This window comes from Protopterus annectens, chromosome 7.part1, assembly GCF_019279795.1.
Source record: "Protopterus annectens isolate FY-2018-M chromosome 7.part1, PAN1.0, whole genome shotgun sequence".
Lineage (NCBI taxonomy): Eukaryota > Metazoa > Chordata > Ceratodontiformes > Protopteridae > Protopterus > Protopterus annectens.
In genome coordinates, this window is record NC_056740.1 from 71,158,019 (window position 1) to 71,178,417 (window position 20,399).

The 20,399-nt window shown below is 43.0% G+C and overlaps 1 protein-coding gene across 7 annotated transcripts in view; it reads right to left on the reverse strand.

Moving 5' to 3' along the window:
• Positions 1-343: 343 nt before the first annotated feature.
• Positions 344-20,399, reverse strand: part of TJP1 (tight junction protein 1) — a 2,268,071-nt gene continuing 2,248,015 nt past the window's right edge. For all 7 annotated transcript variants that reach the window (XM_044078564.1, XM_044078565.1, XM_044078562.1 and 4 more), the window contains one exon: positions 344-1,945. In XM_044078564.1, coding sequence (XP_043934499.1) covers positions 1,851-1,945 — 95 coding nt within the window. In that variant the 3' untranslated portion in view covers positions 344-1,850. The remainder of the gene's footprint in view (positions 1,946-20,399) is intronic.

The following is a 20,399-nucleotide window of genomic DNA, read 5'->3' on the forward strand; positions in this document are numbered from 1 at the left end:
GGGAGGCTTGGTGATTATGTGGGATGGGTACCCAAAAAAGCATAAAGGCTGTACATCTTAATAGATGTCTAATATTCAAATAAACTAGACCATTCTGATTCATAGACATTCACTCATAACCTAGACATTTCTAGTATTTCGATACTATGGTCTCAGGATTATGACTTTCAAGATTGTGGGCTTCAGGACTGTGACAGTAAACCATATATACAGATCACACACACAATCAGACATTTAGTACCAAAAAGTATAAGACCAGCACACACAAAGCAAAACCAGATTCCAAATGTGCACAGCAGGAAGTGGCAACATTCAATACTGTACTTACATATGCAAGAACAAAAACGGATTATAATAAACAATTTTATTCTGTAACAATAGTGGTATACTTAGAAATGTGTAACTCTTTTAATAACTGCAGAAAAATCAGCCACATGGGAATAATGCCTATAAACTGATTAACAGAAAGTGTTATATTAGAGAGCAGTACTAACTGTGCCATAATATTTCTATTAGTAAAAAAATACACTTTAAGGCACACAGTACATTTTGCTTCATAAGTCACATAAGGGGCATTTTCATGAATAGGTAAGAACTCTTACTCATCTTTTTTTAACTCAGCCATGATAAAAATATTATAAACTTTGCAAATATTTTAAAAATGTTACTGTGTATTTGTGCATACATGTGTGTGGGTATGTGTGTCTATATATCTATACAGCCACACATACATAGAAATGCTGGTTTATTGCTGCAGATGTTAAAGTTTCAAGGCTTGAGGGCATACTGGAATACAAAGATATTCTTTCTTTAGAAATGTTTCTTTTTTATACAAAATAGTAAAGACATAAAAAAGTTAATTTATAAACCAAGAACAATGTGGTATATACACACAAGTATATACAAGCATTCTTTAAACATTAAAATTTCACATGCATAGCAGAAAATATACCTTCACTAATCTTCTGCTGTCACATAAAACTTGCTTATGAACAGCTCCATTCCTGTCTCTCTGTCCTTAAACCAACAGCTTCTTAAAGTAAGAGTTCAATTCATTTATTTAATTTTATAATTATTACCTTGATAGGCATAAAAATACAGTAACTTTGGAGTAGTGTAATCCAGGAAATAATATAAAGACAATTAAGAGTGTTAAATATAAGGATAAGGCATCTCTGCTAGTTAAGTGTTGAAAAATGAGTTAGTGATTGTGTAAGAAAGGGTTAATGATCCAAGTCTCAGCACATGCATATTACCCTTTCCAAAAGAGCATTCTGCAGTGTAGTTAGGAAATAAATAGTGGTATATCTGTTCAAGAAAAAAGAACTATGCTTGCAACAAAATATGTCAATCTAAAGGTGCATCTACATACAACATTCTAAAATGGGTTAGCAGTACCATTCCTGATGGTTGCTCTCAGTATATTTACAGGAAATACTCAAGCTGGCTTTCTGAAAGGGAAATCATCTGAATCCATGACAAACTCAGTTAAGTAGCATCCCAAGCATCTTACTATTGGTAAAATGCCAATATATAATGTCCTATAATTACAATGTTTTAACAGCTGGCAGGGTTTGATGACAACAGTTCCAGATGTTCCTGATAAGTATCTTAGAACATTTTCACTACAGCATCAGTGCTGACAGTCACAGTTAAAACCGTTGGCATATATTCTGACCCGGACTCAAAAATCTTCCACCAAGCAACAGTAAGCTCTCAAGCACATTTACCACCACAAAAATCCCAGTCAGTACATTGCTCTGACACCATAATACTTCATAACGTGGTTCGGTCCTTGTTGCAGGTCTAAGACAGTTTAATATCCAGCAACCCATCTGCTGTGCACAACTTTAGAAGTGATCAATCAGAACAGAAACACAGTTTGCTCCAACGAGATAGTTAGGATCACCAGGAAGAGATTTGTTCTGCCAGCTTGTAGGATCACCTGTTAAATACAAAAACAACTGTGTTTTAAATGTGTCTTATGAAAGTCAAACATTCCTGACTACAAAGAAATACACTAACATGTTCAAGGAAACACAGAACAGGCTATAAATATAAACTACACTTTAATGGAAAAAATGAAGAGCCACTCCTCTTTCAATAAGCATATATATTTTCAAACTGGTGTCACTCCAGGATCCCTTTTTAAAATAAGGTGGCTGGCTCATATACATTCAATCTAAAATTCAAGGAGCTTAAACAAATCAATGCATTGGTAGAGAGACATTACAGGATGTCATCCATCAAAATATTGCTTCAGTGATCCTTCCATTACTTAACACACCCTATCACATTAAGAAATCCTGCCAATTTAAGGCATGTACTGGTAAGACCACCCTCTTTGGAAAAGTCATAATCTACAGCATGCCTAATGTGGATAAGACTTCCAGTCCTCGAAATAGATCCTTTGCCAACAAAATTCTGAAATAACAGGTAAAGTACAAACAAAATGGAAGAAAAGGCCATCTAGACTTGCATGTGCTGCAGTAGTATCTCCCATTAAACATACACAATTTCTTACCTGCCACTGAATTTCACTGCATTTTGATCAGAAGATTTAAAGTTTCCCACCCTCAAGACATATAAAAAAAGACCAATCTGCTTACAGACAACAGCACTGAAATACCTGCCAGTTTTCACTGCTGGACAGGAGTGGCACCTATTTTAAAAATTATCACCCAGGAAATGAAGTTAGTTATAAATGAAAAGTGACTACATGGTCCCTTTAATTTTAAAAGATAGACACCCTGCATATTCAGCAGCTGCTGAATACCCCTCTATCTCATGGTTACTCTAAGAAGCACCAAACGCATTCTCAAGACTTGCTGCAAAGCCTTTCCTGTTAACTTACATGTGCAAAGAAGGGTTCCCCTTCAAAACATCTAATTCTCATAACACTGAAACTCAAAACACTGGGACCATAACACTGAAAACCCAAAACACAAACTCATAACATTGAATTTCATAACACTGAAAATGTGCAACATCGAACAGTGTATCAAAAATTGTAAATATTACAGTTTAATCTGTTAATCTTGTGTTATCACTATAAGATGCTGTAGTTTTACTGAATTTATACTATTTATATAGTGTTTATTTTGCCAATCTGTATGCATTTTTAGGCAATACCGGTAAGTGATTTAGATATGTGCACATTCTGTATGGTGATAGCGATACAGTGGGGCTAGGAAATTTACTTTTTTCTACTGTAGTGTAATCTCGGAGTTGGTATATTTAATTTACAGGGGGGTGTGGGGGTGCAGGGGGCTTGCCCCCCTGCAGAAACGTAGTAAAAAGTGTGTTTATTAGTTTGGTGGTGTTATAGGTGTAGGGGATGTTATTTACATGTGCTTTGTAGTTTTCAATGTTGTAATGCAAAGTTTCAGTATTCTCAGTTTTCAATGTGAGTTTTCAGTGTTTTGGGTTTCCGATGTTATGGTCTCAGTGTTTTGAGCTTCGATGTTATGAGAATTAGATGTTTTGAAGTAGAACCCAAAGAAGAAACCAAAACAGTATGTGAATTACATACTATAGGGTTACATTAAAAATGTATGTTATTTCCTTTTAAAACAATACTATTGTACAACTTCAGTGTGTGTAATTCCTAAAAGTAACCAGCACCATCCAATACTTAGCAACAAAGTGGAAGCCCCTCTATTGTATTCCAACACTTCAAATGTTAAAAATCTGTAAAAGGCACTGTTAAATGAACAGGCTTCAGTCCTCAGCACAATCAGCACTCTAATATCATGGTATAAATTTGGTGTAGCCACTTCACCACAGTCACTCAAGAATACATTTAAAAAAAACAAATGTTTTACATGAACATAAGTAAGCACAATGGAGCAACTTACGTTTACAGGCATCGAAGGGTTCATACATACATAAAGGGGCTAACCCTGCATTTATTCAGAATTTACTAAGCCATAAAGAAACAATGTGGATTATTAAAATCTAGGGGGCTTATTTTATCCATGTATGAATGAATATTTATGAGTCGTCTCTCTTACAGAACATTAAAGTTACAAGTTAACAAGCTATTTCCTGAAGTACAGGGGTTTGATTCCCTTAGCCTTCACTTACCTACTATGTGACCTTGAGCAAGTAACTTAATCAGATAATGCCTTGGGGCAACTGGAAATTTGGGCTCATTAAGTCTTTTGGAAAGTATACCTAGCAACTACCTATGAACATATTTCAGCTGGTACACAGCTATTAAGTAGGAGGGAAGCATTAACACAAATTTAGAAATTGGGAGTGGCTGACAACATTAACACAGAGACTTTATTAAAAGACTGTGCGTCACCAAAACATCTAGGAGATTATAAGTTATTTCCGAACCTAGTATAAACTCAACTGATGATCTTTTCTATTGACAATGGCATGTTACACAGAAAAGTATGTCTTTTTTGTACAGATTCTTATAGATTTGTATTTGAGACAAATACCTTTACAACAGATACAGGTGGCAATGACAGCTTTTTTGAAATCTATTTTCTCTACAGAGATAGCAGTGAAGGTGACTCATGATACAAGCAAGATGTGGAAGGGACCTTTTAAAATTTCCTTTTATTACTTCCTATCTTTTTGACATTTTTTTCTCTTACCTTGTTGCTCTGGCATTTCTGGAGTACTGAACTGAGTTTTTCTTGAATTCATTCCTCTATTTCCCCAGTCTTTGCGTTTTTCATTTTCAGCTTCTGTAACTTTTTCCTTTAATATCTCTTAATTTTAGACGTTACTACAGTACTCCCACAATATTCACAAATATTAGTTATCTCCCCACAACATGATGGAACCAGACATCTTTTAAAATTAGAAAGCAGCAGAAAATTAAGTTGCAATCTAAACTTAAAGAATATTTAAACATACTACTTGAATGTAATTGTTTTGGGAATAAAGGATACATATTAGCCACTATAAATGTGGATGTTACAAACACATTTATGAAAGTCTTATTATGTAGTTTGCTAGTTAGGCTGAAGTTTCTTCAGTGTTCTCTACTGTACAAAATGTAAGCTGTAATAAACTGTTTACATAAATAGTGTATGTTATTAACTGCAGTGCATTTGTTATTTAATATACTGTATAAGCCTACAAACACAATATCTGCGTTAATAACTGGTTTGCATTTGCCATTTTCAGTCCAGGGGGTGGCAATGTTGTAGCCACACTAACTTAAGGCACCACTGAAGTTTCCTCATATGGAGCTTGGCAAGGAGGAGCACTGGAATGGTGGAAACCATGCACCTGAGAAATTCCCTGGCTGTGACAGCTGCCAGAGGAAGAAGGGATGGGAAAAAGGCAATAAGAGACAGAGCCTTGGGGGCAGGTTGAGATGCCAGCTCGGGAACTGTCTGAAGTCTGCAGCACAGGAAAATTTGATCCTGAGAATGCATCAAAACTAACTTCTGGAAGTTTATGGTGAACCCCAGACTCTAACAGAGTAGGAGTAAACCTGAGATCCTGAAGCAGAGTTTTGGAGGACGAAACTTGAAGAAGCAGATCTAAATAAGGAAAGAGCTGAATTCCTCATATCCTGCAAAATGCAATGACAGGAATAAGGCATTTAGTGAATACCATTGGGTCAGCAGAAAGACCAAAGGTCAAAGCAGAGAACTGAAAATGTAAGGAAGAGACCGAGAAATGCAAACATTTGCTGAAGAGAGGATGGATGGGGATGTGAAGGTATGCATCCATGAGCTCCAGAGATAACAGAAAGGCCTGTGGTAAAACAGGAGGAAATGTCTGCAGAGATGCCATCTGAAAGGAAGTAATGTTGAGAAAGCTGTTCTGCATGGAAAGATCCCAATGTACTCTCCATGGGACCAGAAACACTATGGAGTAAAATCCCTTCCCTACATAGACAGGAGGCACAGCTTGAATGGTGACTGGCGCCAAAACAGAGTGAAGAACTTCTGGGAAATGAGACAGCTGTTCTCAGAGGAGGTTGATGGATTGCTGAAAAGGGAGGAAGGGATTTCCAAACCATGAAATATGCCAGATGGATAACAGACAGAACCCAACAGTCTGAAGTGATCAGTAGTCAATTGGGAGAGACAGAAATAGACGACAGGACAAGGGAACCTGACTGAGGGCAGGAGGAAGCAAATTGTCAAATAGAACCTAGCTTATGGTGGAAATCAGGTTTCTGGGAGGCAACAGTCTAGAGAGACTTAGCAGGAGGCACGTGCCTAGAACCCTTCTTGACCTTAAGAGGAGGGCTGAACAAAAGCAGATTAGAAGGATAACTCCTCTGAAATTTGGGAAAAGGAGAAAAAATATATGTTTCAGCTCCTGCATGGCTTTACCCTTTTCCTAGACACACTTGAAAAGTTCAGCTGCAGTAGTCCCAACGAAGGCTCATTATCCAAAGGAACATCTAAAATTTTGGACTTTGTGTCAGCAGGCAAAGCTTGAAGATAAAACCAAGAATAATGCCTCATAACTGACCAAAGGCAGCAGCCCTGAAGAGGCACCAGATGCATCACAGTGCTTTTGACGGAGTGGCAGGCAACTTGAGAAGCACTGCCCAACAGAAGGTGGGCCGAATCCTTCCCCTCAGAATCAGGATGGTCAGAAACCTGAGGAAGGGGGGCATACCTCGTTGAAACATACCTCGTCATATCAGTCTGACAGCTGATGGCCCTAAAGGATAAAGTAGCAGCAGTGTAAACTTTTTTGCACAGCCTTTCCGTAGCCCTACTATCCTTACAGGAAGGCTGCAGCTTAGTAAAGGGCAATAGCTTTGATGGCTTAGCAGAGGAAACTGACACTACATTAGGACAAATACAAAGAAATCTGCACTCCTCAGCACACCTCAGGCACTTTATAGAATCCATCTGGCTTCTTAGGTGCAGGGGGGGTGAGAGTCAGGGTCTACAGCCGCTGCTGACAAAGTATCCAAGAGGGCAATCACAACCAGAGCAACAGTGGATAGCTTAGGAGACTCCATCTGTAGGAACTCATAATATCTTTTCTGTCTTTCTTTCTATCCCCGAAGTTTCAAACAACCCACCAAACAAGTATCGTGGGTCCAAAAACAAAACAGTGTATGAAACTTCTTTGCATGGAAGATTTTCAGTCCATGTATCTCTAGTTAATCACTCTATATTAATCAGACAATAGTAGCAGAAGTAGCAAACTTAAACTCGTCTTAAATAAAAAAAAATACACAATTTGAAATATTGTAATTGCTTGGATTGCTTTTGAATACTTAGTAATTCTGTACAATATTTCAAATTATATATTTATTATTTTTATGACTTAAGACGAGTTTAAGTTCGCTACTTCTACTACTACTGTCTGATCTGACTAATATACAGCGATTAACTAGAGATACATGGACTGAATATCTTCCACACAGAGAAGTTTCTTACATTGTTTCGTTTTAATGGAAGTTACCTATCATCCCTTGGTTAAAGGTTTGGGTTGGAGTTTGACTACCACAGAGCAGAGACAGTGAGTGTGTGAGAGAAAGAGAAAACCAAAAAGCCACATAATGCTCTATTTACATTTCTAAGTATGGACGACTCACTTCAGATTGAAGTAACTGGCAGAGTTGGTAAGTGTCCATTCAGTTCCTTTATTTGTACCCTTAGGTAAATTTAGTTTACAGTCGCAGATTTAGCGTTGGTCACAAAACATACATTTAAACATATAACATATATTAACAAAAAACATTAAAAAAATATTTTAAAGACAACACAAAGACTGAGTTTACATCCTATATTGCACATATTTACTAATTTTAAGTGCCATCATTATACCTATTTTGCAGATATTTTCAATTGGGCAAAAACTGGGATTTGAACATGCTACAAATACAGATTATTTTTTAAACTGGACACATTTGTTATTGATTTGAACAATAGGTACTCGAATAAAACAGGAAGTTATGTACTCACCATAACGTTCGATGTATGTAGTCCATCTCGCCTCACATTCTTACCAGTGGGTTCGGAGCCGAATATCGGCTCCGACTCGGCCAAACTTTTCTAGCTCGAAGTCTTCTATTGGCTGGGCTAAGCAGGTATCCCATGCTGCACTGCTCCATATCCCAAGATCTAGTTTGCTGCGAAACTCATACGTACCCCATGCATACACAATATTCAGATAAAAAGAACAAGCTGAAGTAAAGGGAACTGTAGATAAAACCCCCTAACCTCCAGATCCTCCAGGAAGGGGGAAGGCGGGAGGGTAAGTAAAAATGTGAGGCGAGATGGACTACATACATCGAACGTTATGGTGAGTACATAACTTCCTGATGTTATTTAGTCCTATCTCGCCTACATTCTTACCCGTGGGACAGCATCCCTAGCACCTACACCCTGGGTGGCTCATAGGAAAATACTCCTGAGTACTGTGGAGCCAAAGGACGACCTGCCCCTAGAAACCACATCCAATTTGTAATGAGAAACAAATGTGTGAGGAGAAGCCCAAGTAGCTGCAGCACATATATCCATCCATTGACAACCTGGCCTGGTAGGCTGTAGATGTAGAAACAGCCCGAGTAGAGTGAGCCTTGACCGGAAATGGCAGATCTTTTCCTCCTGCTTGGTAGGCGAACAAGATGCAATTAGATATCCATCTGGATATGGTGACCTTGGAAACCGGGGACCCAATTTTGTTGTCTGCAAAGGAAACAAATAGTTGATCTGACTTCCGGATATCTTTTGTTCGGTGCAGATAGAAGCGTAACTGTCTATGTACATCCAATTGATGGCAGTTAAATTCTGCCTTGTTTGAAAATTGCGGAAAGAATACAGGCAACTCAATGGATTGATTAAGATTAGACATGGAAGCCACTTTAGGAAGAAAGGAAGGGTTTGGCCTAAGAGAAACCCTGTCCTTATGGAAGATTAAGTATGGGGGTTTAATAGAGAGGGCTTGAATTTCTGAAACTCACCTAGCTGAGGTGATTGCTATTAAGAAGTCTGTTTTCCAGGTCAAGAACCTCAATTCACAGGTAGCTGCAGGCTCGAAAGGTGGTGAAGTAAGGGCTTGTAGGACAAAATTGAGATCCCAGGGCATGATAGGTTCGGAGACCGGGGGATGGAGTAAGAGTACCCTTCAGGAAAGCCTTGCAAAATCTATGAGCCATAAGACTAGGCTCATTAGCCACATGAAAATGAGAGATCGCAGCCAATTAAACTTTGATGGTAGCTGATGCGGAACCCTGATGGAAGAGCATAGACAAAAACTCCAAGAATGAAGCAACTGGAGCTATGTATGGATCAATGCCTTGGGTATGCGCCCAAATAGAAAACCTCTTCCATTTGCTGGAATAAATCTTCCTAGTAGATGGCTTATGAGAGGAAGATAAAATGTGAACCACTTCCGGTGAAAATTCATGAAGCCTAACGACAGAAGTGGAGCAGCCAGGCTGTCAACCGGAGGGCCATCAGACAGGGGTGGAACTGTCCCATGTGTGTCAGTAAATCTGGCTGAGGGTCCAGAATCCAAGGAGTGTCCACAATGTATGGTTGAAGAAAGGGGAACCAGACTTGACGAGGCCAGTGTGGAGCAATCAGAATCATTCTGCTTCCCAATGATTGCGCTTTCTGAATTACCTTTGACAGCAAGGGAAACGGAGGAAAAGCATAAAGCAGACCGAAGGGCCAATCGTGGATCAGAGCATCCCTGGGTGACTCCTCCTGTGGGGGTATCAGCGTGAAGTAGTTGCTGCATTTGGCATTGAGGGGGCTGGCAAGAAGGTCGCAGCAAGGCTGACCCCATCTGCTGAAGATTCGTTCTGCAACTAGAGGATTCAGGGACCACTCGTAAGGCATCAGAATAGCTCTGCTTAGCCTGTCCGCAATCACGTTGGACTTCCCCGGAATGTGCGTTGCCACTAGAAAATGTTGGGAAGTTACTGCCACACTTGAATGGCCTTCTCTGCACAGGGGGTAAGACCTGGTTCCCCCTTGCTTGTTTAGATACCACACTACCGACATGTTGTCTGAGTGCATTGCAATCATCCCTAGAGGTAGAAAACCCTGAAGTGCCTGCAACACAAGTAGCACTGCTCTCATCTCTAGGACGTTGATATGCAGATGTATCTCGTGATCTTGCCACATGCCTTGGACTGTCCTGCCAAGATAATGCCCCCCCCCCCCACCCAATCTGTGATGCGTCCGTGGTCACTGTGGCAACCGAATAGGTGGGACAAAGGATCTTCCCCTGTCCAAATTGTTGGTGCGAAGCCACCAACAGAGGTCCTGTTTGCATCTGTCCGTGAGTAAAATGGGGTGAGAAAGTGGAAATTTTTGGAGACACCATTGAACAAAGAGAAGCCACTGGAGAAGTCTCATATGCAATCTCGCTAGAGGGACCAACATGATTGTTGCTGCCATGGTCCCCAGAAGTTGGAGAACCCATCTCGCCTTCGCTTTCCTCATGAGCATCAGGATGTGGATTTGTTGTTGTATCCTCTCCTGCGGTAAAAATGCTCGCATATGAATGGTGTCTAATTCTGCACCTATAAAGGTGACACGCTACGAGGGCAACAAGGCAGATTTTTCCCATTTATGCCCAACTGGTGACAAAGAGTGATGGTAGCGTCCCTGGTTTTTACTAGCTGATGCCTGGTGGGGGCGGTAAGGAGCCAGTCATCCAGATATGGAAACACCTGGAATCTGATGTCTCAAGTGAGCCGTCACCACTGCCATACACTTGGTGAACACCCTGGGGGCTGTGGTGAGACCAAAGGGCAGTGCTCGAAATTGGAAATGACTGGCTCCCAGCCGGAAGAGTAGGTGACTCCTGGATGCCCTGTCCATCTTTACATGGTAGTAAGCATCCTTGAGGTCGATGGAGCACATCCATACCTCCTCTCCCAACAATGGGAGAATCGATTGTAGTGTGACCATACGGAACTTGGACTTCTGTACATAGTTGTTTAATTGGCTGAGATCTAATATATGTCTCCTGGTCCCCTGTTCTTTTCGGCACCAAAAAGAATCTTGAGTAAGTCCCTAATCCGATCTGGTCTGAGGGGACACACTGGATGGCTCCTTTTCCTAGCAGCTTTGAAACCTCTAAGGCTGCTTGATCCCTTTGACTGGGTGGAACGTGTGGGATATTTCTGATTGATGGGGGGGTCTGATGTGAACAGAATGAGGTAACCTCCGGAAATTATTCGTAATACCCATCGGTCCTGGGTAATGCTTTTCCAGGCTTCCGGATATAATGAAATTTGACCCCCGACTAGCTCCGGATAAGCACAGCTGGGCACTCCCTCAGGAACGAGAGTAGGGAGAGCCGCGAAAGGAATTGCGGGGGCCCCCTCGGCCTCTAGGGCGGCGTCTCCCTGAATAACCTCCCCCTCCTCTGCCTCTGGAGGGAGACTCACCTTGTGCAGCAGGAAAAAACTTCTGTGATTTCTTGAACCACATCTTCCCACCCCGCTGGGCCTTCGGGTAAGGCCTAGAAGGAAGGGAAAAACGGACCCCTACAGCAGACAGGGTCTTTTCCCTCTTGCTCGCACCTGGTGAGGGTGTCTTTCACTTTGGTTCCGAACAAAGAAGAACCGTCAAAGGGGATGTCAGTGAAGGAAGACTTGAAGGCCTCCGCAAAGTGACACAGGCGCAGCCAGGCTTGCCTCCTAAGGGCGACACTTGAGCTTGCTGCCCTACTCACTCCCTCGGCTGCATACGAAATGAGCCGCATGGAGGAGTTGACAATGGAGTTGAGGGTAGACACCTGGGCGTTAAACGTCTAGGCCACCGCCTCAGGGAGATTACCCGCAAGAGTATCTCCTAACTCCTTGAGATCATCCCTCTGGAGCCGAGTGAAATGAGACCGGTAGTTCAGCGACCGTAAGGTAAAGGTTGCTGACGAGAGGGTATGCTTCCCGTATCGGTCCATGGTCCTAGACTCCTTGTTAGGAGGATGGACAGAGGAAGAGGTCTCTGCTACTTCCTTCTGAGTGGCTGCCGCCACCACCATGGCATCTACAGGGACTCCTTTGGACAAGAACTCCTTACCCTGGGGAGCAGAAAGAAACTTGTTGGGGCGCCTGGGCATGGGCTCCACAGAATCAGGGTTTTCGCACACCCTTCGACAAATTAAATCAAGGAGCTCATCGAAGGGTGGGGACACCCAGGAGGCAGAGGGCTGAGCACCAAAGGCCTTAAGGAAGACCGACTCCTCCTCGGAAGGGGTTTTGGACGGCCAGTCACCTCTTTGCTTCAGTATCTCCAGGATGTCGGAGAAGGAAACATCATCAGAGGATGACTTGGGGGACCCCTCCGATTCCTCGAGGTCAGTATCAGAAGTGAGGGACTCATCCTGGGAGTCTATGTGCTTCCTCTTGCACATCTTTCTAGGGGGCTCCTCAGGCATGAACTCTGAAGGGCTCTCAGAAAGTTGGCGACCACTCGTGGGGGTATCAATAGGCCTTGGTACTTTGCTGTCCCTGGATAAGTGATGGTCAGAGGCTCTCACTGGAGTGGTAGGGGACAGAGTGACCAATCCGCCTGATGTAGCTAACAATCTGGCCAGCGCAGTCCGCATGGCCTCGAAGGCTGGTCCCCCCGAGTCCGAGGACCGGCCAGCCTCCGAGACCAAGACAGGAGTCGGAATTCCCCAAGTCGAGGCACCGAGAGGGAGGCTTGGAACCGAAATATGTCCCGAGATGTCCCCCTCGGGCCCGACTGAAGAATCCAGAGTCCCGAACCCCGAGGACAGAGCCGACGGGGTCAGAGCCGATGTCGGCACTGATGGAGCCGAAGGGGCCATCGGAACCGGACTAGCAACATCACACGGTGCGGAAAGTACAGTTTTGTACCTACCATAAATGTAGATGTTCGAGTGCTCATACAGCTGCAGTCATAACAGATGGGTTATCCTGCCGTCAGGCAGGTCCTCGGTCGGCCGAATTCCAAAGTCTAGGTCCGGCGTCGGTTGTCGTCGCTTCCTCCCTGACGTCAGTGCGGCAGGGGTATAAAAGAGGCAGCCGACGCCATTTTCTTCAGTTTTTCTTGCCCCAGATGTCAGGTGCCCCCAGAAGGAAGGCAAACATAATGTTATGCAAAAATGCAATGTTGATAAATCAAAATCAGTAGTTGCAAGCAAATACACCATAAAAGAGTACCCCAAAAGGTTATATGAAAAGGGTTTGTCATAAGGCCTGTCCTAAGAGGGGTTGGAGGGAGGGAAACCTGGGCTGCCGCTGTATGAGCACTCGAACATCTACATTTATGGTAGGTACAAAACTGTACTATGTTCATCGTGCATACAACTGCAGTCATAACAGATGGGTAGAATCCCAAATCTAAGTAAGGGTGGTAGGCACTAAGTGGAACTAGGAGGGGCTAGGATGCCCTGCAGGACTGCTGTGGCAAAGCCCGCTCTAGATTTAGAGTATAGTGGGAGGTGATAGTGCTTGGAGAAAGTGTGCACTGAACTCCAGGTGGCTGTTTCCAAAATATCCTTGGTAGGGACCCCCCTGAGGAAGGCTGCAGAGGTAGCTGTAGCTCTGGTGGAGTGGGATCTGATGCATGCAGGCACAGTTTTTCCATGAAATGAGTAACAAAGGCGTATACAGTGGGCTATCCATTTTGAAATTGTCTGGAAATCGCCTTTCCTTGAGCACCTGCAGCATGGGACACAAAGAGCTGCTCAGATTTCCTGAATGGCTTTGTCCTGTCCAAATAATAACAAAGTTGTCTGTGAATGTCCAAGGAATGTAGTAGTCTTTCCCCTTTGTTTTGTGGATTAGGAAAAAAGGTAGGTAAGTGGATAGTCTGATTCAAAGCTACACTGGATACTACCTTTGGCATAAAGGTAGGGTTGGTTCGTAAGGAAACTCTGTCCTGATGGAAAATGATGAATGGTTGCACAGCCATGAGGGCCCTGTAGCTCCGAAACCCTGCGAGCTGAGGTGATAGCCAGAAGAAAGGTGGTTTTCCATGACAAGTACTGTAACTCTGATGAAGAAGCTGGTTCGAAGGGAGGAAGGGTCAGCTTTTCCAATACGAAGTTGAGGTCCCAAGCAGGGACTGGTAGTTTCCTTGGGGGTTTTATATTCTTTGCCTCTCTGAGGAACTGCCTTGAGAGGATGAGAGAATAAAGGAGGATCTGTGTTGTATTGTGCATAAATGGCTGAAGCGTGGATCTTGATGGAGGAGAAGGAAAGTCCATTGTTTAACATCTCAGCTAGGTACTGTAAAATTTGAGGTATATTTATTACCCAAGGATTCTGACCCTTCTTTTGATTCCAGGCACAAAATCGTTTCCATTTGGCGGAGTAGGCCTTTCTAGTAGAAGGTCTTCTGGCCTCCAAGATGACATCCTGCACCTCCTTGGAGAGGAGAAACTGTCGGGAAATCAAGGAATTCTCCATGCAGCTAGATTTAGAGTTTTGAGATGGCTGTGAAGAGTTTTGTAGTTGTGCTGGGACAACAGAAGAGGGACTAGAGGTAGGATCAATGGTGGGGAATGTGTCAGGCTCTTCAGGAACGGATACCAGTGTTGCCTTGGCCAGTCTGGAGCAATGAGAATCATTTTCGGCCTCTCTGCTCTGGCTTTTAATAGAACTTTGGGCAGCAGAGGAAGAGGCGGGAAGGCATAGACTGTCAATGTTGCCCAATTGAAGGAAAGTGCGTCCACTTTCCAGGCCTGTGGATGATAGGTCCATGAACAATATGTTTTCAACTGGCAATTTCTGTGGGTAGCAAAGAGATCTATCTCTGGCTGTCCCCATGCCTGAGTTATCTGTGTGAAAATTTGAGGATGCAACTTCCATTCGTGTGGATCTGTCATATTTCTGCTTAGGTTGTCTGCCAGTGTGTTTTCCTTCCCTGGCAGGAATTGTGCCTGTAGTTGAATTTTCAATTCCAGTGCTGTGTTCCATAGGGTCATGGCTTGCCTGCACAGGGGGCATGAATGAGTTCCCCCCTGTTTGTTTATGTACCACATCACTGTGGTGTTGTCTGTCCTTGTCAATAGCTGGCCTGGATGCAGTAGGTCTTTGAAGGTCATAATAGCCTTTTGCACGGCTAGCATTTCCTTTTGGTTGATGTGAAGGAGCTTCTCTTTTCGTGCCCATTTTCCCTGAATGCACTGATCTGTCATGTGGCTCCCCAGGCGTAGTCTGAGGCGTCTGTTGTGATGATTTGAGTTGCTTGAGGTACACAGAAAGGAAGACCGATGTTTCTTTGGCAAGCTTGAGCCCACCAAATAAATTCCTTTTGAAGGCATGAAATGAGTGGTATAATTGCTTCCAAGCTGTGGCTGTGTTGAGGCTATAAGTTTTTTAGGTACCATTGAAGTTTCCTCATATGCAGCTTTGCACATGGGATAAGTAGGATGCAAGACACCATGAATCCCAGAGCCTGCAGGACTTTCCTTGCAGTAAGCCTGGTGTAAGTTGCCATTTTTCTGAAGTATTGAGACAGTTGCCCTTGCTTGTCTGGCATGAGGTAGGCCATCTGGGTGGTTCTATCCAAGTTGGCACCCAGGAAAATTATTTGTTGAGAGGGTATTAGTTTTGATTTCTTTTTGTTGACTGTGTATCCCAGGAAGTTCAACAGTTTTATTACAAACGCCAGGTGCTGCAGTAGTATGTCACTGCTGTCCGCTTGGATCAGGCAGTCGTCCAGATATGGGTAGATTTGTATCCCTTGTAGTCTGCAGAAGGCGATTACTGATGCCAGGCATTTCGTAAACACTCTGGGCGCAGTAGATAAGCCAAAGGGCAATGCAGAGAATTGGTAATGGGTTGAACCTGCAAGAAATCTGAGGTATCTTCTGCAATCTTGTCTGATAGGGACATGCAGGTATGCCTCCTCGAGGTCCAATGTTACCAGCCAATACTGCTTGCCCAGCATGGAAAGAAGCTTCTGTAATGTGAGCATCTTCAATTTTGGCACCTGCAGATATGTGTTTAGGATGGATAGGTCTAAGATAGGTCTCCAATCTTTGTCTTTCCTTGGTACCAGGAATAGTCTGGAATAAAACCCTTGGCCTTGTTCTTTTGCAGGTACCTCTTGAATTGCTTTCATGTCCATGAGAGCTGAAATTTGTTTTTGTGCTTCTGCCCTTTGATTTTGTGGCAGGTTTGGCATGCCTCTCATTTTTGGAAGGGTGTGAAAGTGGAACCTGTAGCCTCTGTCTATAATGTCCAGAATCCATTTGTCTTTTGTAACAATATGCCAATTTTTTGAGAATAATGCCAGTTTTCTGCCCAAAGGTGCTGCCATTAAAGCTTTGCTTGGCAGGTGTAGGAGGAAGTCATTGTGTCTGTTTTCTAAAAGACTGTGATCTATCTTCTCCACCTCTTGGGGTTGGTGCTTGCCACTGTCTGGCTCTGAAAGATCCTTGAGGTTGCCCTCTTCCCCTTGGACGCCTGTATCTGCCCTTTTGAGGTCTGTCCGTGGCTGGAAAGGACCAATTTTTTGAAGGCCAGTTTCTGTTGAAACGTGGAGGCTGTACCTGCAGGAAATCTTTCACTGTTTGCATTGATTTTGCTTTTTCCTCCATTTTCTTTAGCACCTCCTCTGCTTTAACACCAAACAATACATCTTTTTGAAGAGGTGCATCTAATAATTTAGCTTTGACATGATCTGGTAAGGTTTGCTCTTTGAGCCAAGCATGCCTACGTATAACAGACCCCGTAACAGCAGCTCTACATGAGGCCTCTACAGCATCAAAACCACACTGCAAGGTATGTTTACCCACTTGCTCTGCACCATGCAACAAATCCTGCAACTCTTTTAAATCTGGTTGCTCTGGTTGTGTCATTTTGCTTTTCAGCTGAGATATCAAAAACTGTTGATACTTTAACATATGGAACTGACAGTTTAATGCCCTCATGGTTAAAGTGGCCGAGGTGTACACCTTTTCCCCCCACCTTTCTAAAGATCTGGAATCTCTCTCTGAAGGTAATGGGTTTTTATCAGTAGAGGCCTTAATTCCCTTGGGACCCTGTGAAATAGTTTCTGGGTCAGCAGTATGGCTTTTATATAGGAACTGGTGAGAATCAGGAACCCAGTAATACCTGTCTGGTTTAACAGGAGCTGGAGGCAAAGAATCAGGATTAAGGCTGGCTTCTGTATACACATCATCCAATATATCTAAAACAGGAGGGATAGCCAGAGGCCTATGCTGGGGGAGCAGAAGAAATTCCCTGAGCCTTTTCTTGGAATCTGAGTAATCTTGGCCTTCCCAGTGAAAGTGTTCCCTCAATGTATGCAGGGTTTCCCCAAAAGTCCTCAGGGGGGGAGACAGAGGGAATAGACTCCTCTACATCAGAGTCTTACAATGGAGAATAGGCACAATCCTGGTCCTCAGATAGTTCTGAGGTAATAGAATCTTGATCTGAGGAAGGGTAGTCTTCTGCTAATCTGGGCCTTTTGTCAGAGGGGGGTTGAGAACCCCTGATAAGAGTAATCAAATCCACAGCCATTTTAAGCATCTGTTTTTTAGGCATGGTGCCTTGAGAGGGTGTCTGAGGAACCTGTTTTTTGGTTTTCATGGCTTTTAGATTTAGTGAAGGCTTTAATAGAGAAGGAGGAAGGCCTGAAGACCCCTTGAGAAATGGCAGGCCTGTCTGAATTCTGTGTTTCCCCGCCAGGAGTGGCGTCGGTATCTGTAGTAGGAATGGGGGCAGAGGAGCCTGCGACCTCGGGTACTGAAGACACCGGTAATGCATAGTCATCGGTACTCAGGGGCTGCGTAGGCGTCTCGCTGCGCACCGGAGAACCGGTAGTCGGCCTTAGCGTGGTATCAGTAAGTGGTGCGGACCTCGTATGCCGGTCCTTATCTTTGCAATTATTAACTTTGTCTGACATCGGTCTGAAGCAAGAAAAGTTTCCCCAATGGGGTACTTAGCTTTCAAGAAGACTTCGGCTGAAATACTTTTGTAAATCTCAGGAGGTGGCCGACCGGCACTTGCGAACTGCTTCTGCTTCGGGCACAGCGCGGCAAGAAAGACTGAAGAAAATGGTGTTGGCTGCCTCTTTTATACCCCTGCCGCACTGACGTCAGGGAGGAAGCGACGACAACCGACGCCGGACCTAGACTTTGGAATTTGGCCGACCGAGGACCCGCCTGATGGCAGGATAACCCATCTATTATGACTGCAGCTGTATGCACGATGAACATCAATCTGGTTCCAAAGACAAAGATGCGCTCGGAGAAGGAATGGTCGAAGCAGGGGTCGGGACAGGCTCCGGAGCCGAAAACAATTTTGCCAAAACCGGTGACTGGAGGAGCCTCTGGACCACCCTATCAACATCCATATCCGAAAGGGTTCTGGAGGATTTGGAGGACAGGGAGGGAGATAGAGATCTCCTCTCAGGAGAGACTGGTCTGAGACTGGGCGATCAGCTCCGAAGAGGTTCCAATATAACCGGAGCCGACGCCGGTTCCATCACCACCGACACTTCCTGCGGCCCCGAGGACAGTGGAGCCGAGGAGGTTGATGCAATTTTAGTGACTTTCTCCGGAGACTCCGATGAAACTGATGGAGCCGGAGATCTCTTTTTAGACTTAGATGATTTAGACTTAGCGCTGGGAGAAGAATCTAAGACCTCTTCAAAAGAGGGTTTTAAAAGTCCCTTTAGGATCAGCTTATTCTTTCTCTCTTGGAGCACTCTGGGACTGAATGCATGGCAAAAACTGCAGGACTCCTGCAGATGAATGGCTCCCAGATAATAGACACAAATAGAATGCCCATCGGTGATGGACATTTTGTACCCACATTTTGAGCACTTTTTGAAACTAGAAGGTTTGTGCTCTTTGGAGTCTTTAGACATAATCACCAGACAAAACCCAACAATGTGACCTGAGATAAAATCTGACAGGAAAACTTAGACACTCAACACCACAAAAAACGTGGGAATCAGACGAGGTTGAAAACGTACACACACTCTAGAGATGCACACTGAGACCAACTATGCCAAAAACCTCTAACTAAAATGGTTAATGACTACAAGGGTTGGAGAACAACAATCAAAACTCTAATTTAAATGGTTTGACAGACAGAGAAGGAAAGGACTAGGTCCTCTAACTGAAATGGGCCTAGCCCGGGGGAACAGTTATCGGGATACCACAAACACGCACACTACCAAGAAGCTAAACAACACTAAGGACAACAGCTATGAAAATAGCTTTTTGTGTCAGAGCAACAAATTCTCCCAAGACAAGAAAAAAGGTACTTAGCCATAACCAAGAGCGAGACCATGCCCAAGCTACACGAGCGGTAAACGAGATCTGGGGATATGGAGCAGTGCACCATGGGATACCTGCTTAGCCCAGCCAATAGAAGACTTCGAGCTAGAAAAGTTTGGCCGAGTCGGAGACGATATTCGGCTCCAAACCCACGGGTAAGAATGTAGGCGAGATAGGACTACATAACATCTGTCCTTATACCATTTTATTTTACACATTGGGAACAAATACCTTCGTCCTGGTGAAAGAAGTTGAAATTTAGTGTATAATGGATGTAAAACATCCTTCAAAATTAAACCTGCTATTTTTTCCAGTATTCTAGAATACAGAGATGTAAGATTCAACTGCTGTTCTCCAATCAGCTTACTAGATTTCATAATCTGATTCAATGAATTCTTACTTTTAGTAGACAAATATCCATCCCATGCTACCAAAGAAAATGATAAAATTGATTCACTGAAAACATGGTAAAATAAGATTACCATTTTTTATCTGTGTGTAATTGGGACAATTTTCACAAACAAAACCATCTTTGATGTCCTTTTCTACACACAGTCTTCACAATTTTCCTCAAAATTCAACTTTGAATCTATAACTGTCCTAAGATATTTATAAGATTATACACATACAATCAACTGACCCTTTATAACTGTTGCATCATGTGTATGTGCAGATCAGTCAATCATATATTTAGTTTCAGATACATTTAACTGAAGATAAGACTCATTACACTATTTAACAAAATCAGTAATAACTTGACCATGACTATTCTCATTATCTTTAGGCTGACTGATTACAACAGCATCATCTGCATATTTCAAAACGGTCCTAGTTTCATGCATACTCCAACACATGTTTGTATAAAGAATAAACAAAAGGGCCAAAAGTATACATCCTTGCAGAGATTCAGTTGTAGAATTATGCTTGATCAAAGTTTTATTTACTCTCTTTGTGTTCTATCAATCAAAAAACTATAATCCAGCCCGTAAGATTATTGCTCAAATCAAACTGTTCTTGCAATATGCCAATCAAAATATGTGGCTGAATAGTAGTAAAGGTGGAAGAAAAATCAACAAGAGTCTGACATATGTATGGTTTATTTTCAGATGTTTAACAAGTAAGTTAAGCAAGGTAATTGCTGCATCCTCGACACTGCCTATAAGCAAACTGCATAGAATTGAGCATGCTCTGTTACCTTAAACTTCTAACTTTATCAACCT